The sequence below is a fragment of the Camelina sativa genome, chromosome 2 (assembly GCF_030686135.1).
Source record: "Camelina sativa cultivar CO46 ecotype springtype chromosome 2, ASM3068613v1".
Classification (NCBI taxonomy): Eukaryota; Viridiplantae; Streptophyta; class Magnoliopsida; order Brassicales; family Brassicaceae; genus Camelina; species Camelina sativa.
Window position 1 is genome coordinate 20,314,804 of NC_141881.1, and position 6,000 is coordinate 20,320,803.

Below are 6,000 nucleotides of genomic sequence, written 5' to 3' on the forward strand. Positions count from 1 at the left end.
CCACAACACAACGAAAACTATTTCAAAAAACAAACAAAGTATACCAAAAATATCTGTAACGAGAGAAGGCTGTCGCATAAATCTATCGCAACAGACCATTAGTCTACCATAAATATCTTTTGGGTCATATTGACTGTTGAAGGTGTACGTCAGATATTTTTGGTACACTTAGTTTTTGATACACATATACGTCCACCGATAAGTGTACCAACACTACAACTAAGTGTACCATCTACGTCGACGGCAAAGTGTACCAGCACTACAACTAAGTGTACCAAAAATATCTGACGTACACCTTTAATCAGTCCACGTGTATAAATCTACCATCAAAAGATCGGTAGACTTAGTCCCAACTTCCAATGTTTTTTTTTTTTTTCTAATGGCATTAACCGTAATTACGTTTTTTCCCAACACTAGTTTCAGGGGTAGTATAGGTACAATGTGTTAGTCTAGTAATTACAAACAATTGTATGTTACTTTTGTAATAAGGAAGCTTTTATGCAATATTCTAATAACTCACCCTTATAATTTATTAGGGAGAAGAAGAAGAAACAGAAAGTAATTGGACAAATAAATGTGCATATGATGCAATATCCCAAACGTTGTCGTTTTGCTTGGCCGGGAGAGATCTGTTCTTTTGTTTTTTTCCTTACTCTAAAATAATAATTAGAGGAAAACAAAATAATTAAAGAGTGACGAAGAGAAAGAGAACAAACGAGATGCACGTGATGCGAGGGTGTCTTGGATTTTGATTAGAGCTGTTCTTTTGTCTTGTTGCTTACAGGCTTCTCTTCGTCTTTATTATCAACAACTATGTAATTAAAATCTTTCATTTCTTAGATTCATGTAAGCAATGCTTTAAAAAAAAATATTCTCCATTTTATAATTGTACAAGTTTTGTTTTCACCATAAGTTTAATTTGGACGTTAGTTAGCTAGATTTTAATTGTATTATAATATGTATATACGGAATTTATATGCTCATCACAAGTTTATGTTGCATTGATGTGAGACTATCATTATTTAACCATGTTTCTTTTGTTTCTGGTTAATTTAACAAAGTTATGCTTAATTAGCTGGTAATATACAGAAAAATTCACGCAATATATTTATATATATGTAATATATATATTGTTTAATCTCCACAAATGACAAAAGTTTACTCAAAAAGGTATATAAGCATTGTTGTGTTAAGTAACTTAAGTCGTGTTGCAAAGGACCGAAGTTAGGGTGAACAAAAAGGTCTATATATATATTTTTGACATTCATATATATATAAGCATTTTTTTGTTTCACACATCTCGTATCAATTATTTTAGTCGTTTGATTCCCACGATCGTACAAAATTTTAATATTTCTAAAATGTTTTCGAAATTTAAAAACTGTTTTAAAAAAATAAATATAATAGGAAAATAAACTCAATAATGAGTTGTAAATTGTGCAAGAAAACACATACAAGTGTCTGCTACATGTATATCTAGAATGCCAAACTGGTAAGATTCAAAGGATGATGAGCATTATTAGGGTTTTTGGTTCTTATGTTTGCAAGAAACAGAACATTCTTGGGTAGGTTTTGGTGGCCTATGTGTTTTGTTTTCTTATGATGACTCTTACTACACTACATGTTGTTGATGTTATGATGCACGAATTTTATGTCTTTAATCTTGAGTTACTGGTTAATGACACTTGATGTGTACTTTGTTCTTGGATTTTTCTTACTCTATTTGTCAACTTCCTCCAATCAAATCCCCTCCGAAAAATTATGACACGTAGATAGGACTGACTGAACAAGTTCTGTCCCGTTCCCCTCTGATTTGGTGACAATTATGTGTTTCAATCAAAATCCGCGGTTTCTTTAAACGGAAAAATCCATGGAAATTAACCATTAAAATTATAATTTAAAATGAAAATAAATATTTATTAGCTTTATGATTGTAAAAATTAACTGGAATATTTTAAATTATAATTTAGTAATAGCTTTATGTTATATTTCTGCCTCTTAATTTTTTTTAAAAGAATATTAAACACATTTGGAACATGATTTTAGTTGCGAAAATTCTTGTTCCGAATTTGAAATGGAAATAACATACAGTATATAGATCAAAGAAACCGTCTCGTTCCCATATATTTACGTCATGAAATCCCGTTTCTACCACACCGTCACGCGTATTCAACTTATCGAGCATTCATATTATATGCCATGGTCTAAAATTTGAAACAATATAAAAACGTTATAAACTTCGAAATCCAATTTAATGGATTTACACCATTAGAACAAAGGACACAAAGTAGCCAAAAAAAAAAAAAAGGACAAAAGAGTTTAGATAGGAATTTGGTTTCTTAGATGGGGTTTTTCTTGTTGCTAATCACCCAATTTGAAAAGGAATCGAGAGTATTCACATCCGCTCTGTAATGTTTTTGAGTAAACTCAAGGAACATAGACCAAGTGAAGTCAGGGTATTTTCTTGTTTTCATCTTCTCCAAGATCTCACTTGGTGGTCTCACCACTTTGTCTTTCTTCGGACACAAGAAAAATGCCATCGATTTCCTCGCGCATTCTCTATTCACAACCGCTCTATGCAAACAACTCTTGAATATCCCGTTCGATAGAGCCTATACAAAACCAAAGTTTAATCAATCATTTGTGTATTGAGGTAACCATAATGTCTATTACTATATATATATAGTTATCTATTAATTACCATGAAAGTGTCACCGATATTGACAACGAAAGCCTTGGGATTGGGGAGAATGGACCGCCATTGATTGTCAACAAAGACTTGAAGGCCATTGACTTGGTCTTGATGTAGGATGGTTAAAGAGCTTGGGTCACAATGAGGTCCTGTACCTAACGTGAGATCTGGTGTTTGGCATGGAGGATAATGATTTAGCCTCATTATCGAATCATTCTCTTCAAAAAACCCTCGGAAGTAGTCTCCGTTTACGCCTAAACTTAGCCCCAAAAGCTCCATGATCTTGAGTGATAGGGAACTCATTGCTTCACAGTAGTCTTGATACACCTTCCTGTGAACAAAACCGGGAAAATCATTAGCTAAACCGGTCAAATTGATTCCGGTATGAGAAAACCGGTTTATTTAAAATAAGACTAGATAACAGAGAAAACAAGGGTTTGCTCTGTTCTGTTTTGTGGTTCTTGTTCTGTTTTAAAAGACACGTACCCAAAGTGTTCGAACTCTTGTCCTAATGTATCGGAGAAGTAATTTTGAACGGTTCTCGAGCCACTATTCTCGTTGGAGAATCGGAAAGAGAGAGTCTCCTTCCATGGGAGCTTGGTGGAGAATCTTCCGGTGAAGCTACTTGCGTAGCCACAGCTCTCACCGGGTTTTCTCTGAGCTCTCTGTTTTCCGGAGAGAGGCATGTCGAAGAAACGTTCCATCAAACGTTGAGCTTCGGATATGAGTGACTCGCTGACGCCATGATTGACGACGAGGAAGAAGCCGTGTTTGGTGCAAGCTTCTGCGATGAGTCTAGAAGCTTCAAGAGTAGAGTCTTGCCTTGAGAGATCGATGAAAGGGACGTTGAGCTCGGGGATATCAATGGAAGGTTTCTCTTCGTCAGGCCAAATGAATTGGTTTGGGATTTGGGTTTGAAGGTTAAGAAGAGAAGGGTTGAAGATTAATGGAGGAGTTTGGTCGTTTTCAAGATCTTGTTTTGGTTCGTGTTCTTTCTCTGCCGGAGATGTTGTTGTTGTTGTGCAAAGTATTGCCATTTCTTTTCTTTTTTTTTCTTGGAGAGTTTTTGGGTTTTTGTTTTGTCTTGTTCAAAGTGAGTGTTGTTGAGGAGATGGGGGAACAAAGGGTCCTTTAAGTCTTTATATAAGCAAGCTTCAAGTCATGTTAGTGTACATTTGTTTGGTTTTTTTATCTTTCTTATAATAATTGTTTTTTTTTTCTCATATATTTTGTTTTGAAAGGCTTTGCCACATGGGATTTCATACTAATCTCTTTATAAGGTGAATATAATAGTAGTGTAAAAAAACAAAATTGCGTATACTGAACAAAATGTTTTGGTCTTTAATCAAAAGGACAAAAAGAACTAGACGACAATTAAATCCTAACTTAAATGCGTATTTGTTTCATGTGCTTGGTATTCATGCATGTTGGATTCAATCTTGATCTTATAAAATACATTCTTATCGGAATCTTGCAATCATTTCATGTAGATATTGTAATCAAAATAGCTACATGTGTGTAGCTAGACTATACCACAAAAGTTTTAGAATGTATAAGCGTAAGACCTTAATAATTATTTTTAAAAACAAGAATTTTTCATCTATAACATCCTAAAAATTTCTTTTATGTACATTCTACAATGTAATACAAACTGAACTTTTTATGATCAAACATTTAATTCACTGTAAAAGAAAAATCGTATTTGACCACTATAGATGTCACAAAGACAGATACATCCTCTTAGAATCAAATTTGGCTTCGGTCCAAGAAACAAATTGCCATGGAGATAGGGACTAACTGGGTATTAAAATCACATCAAAACTGTATTGTTTATAAGCAAGCAAAATTTATGAAATCAATGGATACTTTTGTTGGTGTCTGTTTTTATAGTTGGCAGGAAGAAGAGGTTCCCGAGGTTATGTTTTGGCTCTATTTGGAGAAGTGTTGGTTCCATTTACTTATTTACTTTTTCTCGTCTTACATAGTTTTTGAATATATTATTCTTTTTTACTTTAGTTTTCTTGGTTTGTTTGTCGAGTTTTTATTGGATGTCGAAGAGAAAATGAAATAGGAGAAAGTGCATTTGTATCTTTAGACTTTGGATCCAAACACAAGTAATAACTTTGGGCTGCTCTTATTACACTTAAATGGTAAGATATGGGGTCGATTTTGCAAACCCCACAACCTGCAGGATCTCTTGTAATTATGCCCAAATCATTCATGGTTGGTTCGACCAATTACGACTTTGAAAAAGTTCGTAGATTCGTTATTTTAGTGACACTTTATCATTTACTCGCATTTATGTTCGTAACTAATTCCTAACTTTTTCATCAAAATTGAAAGATTATAAGGGAAAAACAAATACAGTATGTTATTATAATATAATCGTTACTTTTGCACTTTTATAATGTGTCTTTTTCTTTTCCATTTTATCATCATCTTCTAGCCTTTTCATATTACTATAAGATGAAATTTCTAATCTTCTCGGACATTAATGTTATCAAACAAAAATTTGAAACCATATATGTGCATTTGTTTCTTAATTTTTTCCTATGATAATATTAAAAGTAACTTAAAATCTGTATTTAAAAAACATATATATATATATATATATATATTTTTTTTAACTAAACCGAACTGAAACCGAAAATTGATCTGAATCGAGGAATTGTGTTTATTTGCTTTATTTTGTCAATACTAAAATTCTACCAGAAGTGTTTCTTCAAAGCAAAAAAAAAACTCTACAAGAAGAAAATGGAATGTAGAAGTGTGAGAAAGGCAGGATCAGTAGACTATTTTCTTCACACGTGTGTTTATTTGTCCAAACTTGAAACTAATAGGACATGGAAAAGGACAAAGAAGAGAAGTGTTGGGTGAAGAGAAGTAGATGGTGGGGACAATAAGTACAAGAGAAGTGAGTAGAAGAGTATAAGATGGTACGCATGATTTCTCTCTTTGCTTCTAACTGTTCTCGAAATCCAAATAGCCCAAATTCATTGAATGTATAAGAGTATAAGATGGTACGCATGATTCCTTTTATAAATGTAGGATATTTGGTGTAATCATTGAATTCCTAAATGTTTCGCTTGACCATATAGGGATTGAATTGGTTATTGTAAATCCTAATTTTTGGTTTAAAGAAGAAAAAAAAATACTATTTTTGGAATTTTTATACAAAAACTAAATTAAGATCCACATATCTACTCTGGTATAAACAAATATATATATATATATATATATATATATATATATAATTTTATTGATAATATTTGAATCTTAAAACTGGATTTGAATTTCACACACTATAT

The 6,000-nt window shown here is 32.6% G+C and overlaps 1 protein-coding gene across 1 annotated transcript; it reads right to left on the bottom strand.

Annotated features, from left to right (window-relative positions):
* Positions 1–2,210: 2,210 nt before the first annotated feature.
* LOC104726698 (gibberellin 20 oxidase 2) lies at positions 2,211–3,865 on the bottom strand. The gene is made up of 3 exons (XM_010445629.3): positions 3,179–3,865; positions 2,702–3,023; positions 2,211–2,612 (listed from the first exon to the last, which is right to left on the bottom strand). The coding sequence occupies exons 1-3, from the start codon at positions 3,727–3,729 to the stop codon at positions 2,340–2,342; spliced, it is 1,146 nt and encodes a 381-aa protein (XP_010443931.1). The 5' UTR covers positions 3,730–3,865; the 3' UTR covers positions 2,211–2,339.
* Between the last annotated feature and the right edge of the window lie 2,135 nt (positions 3,866–6,000).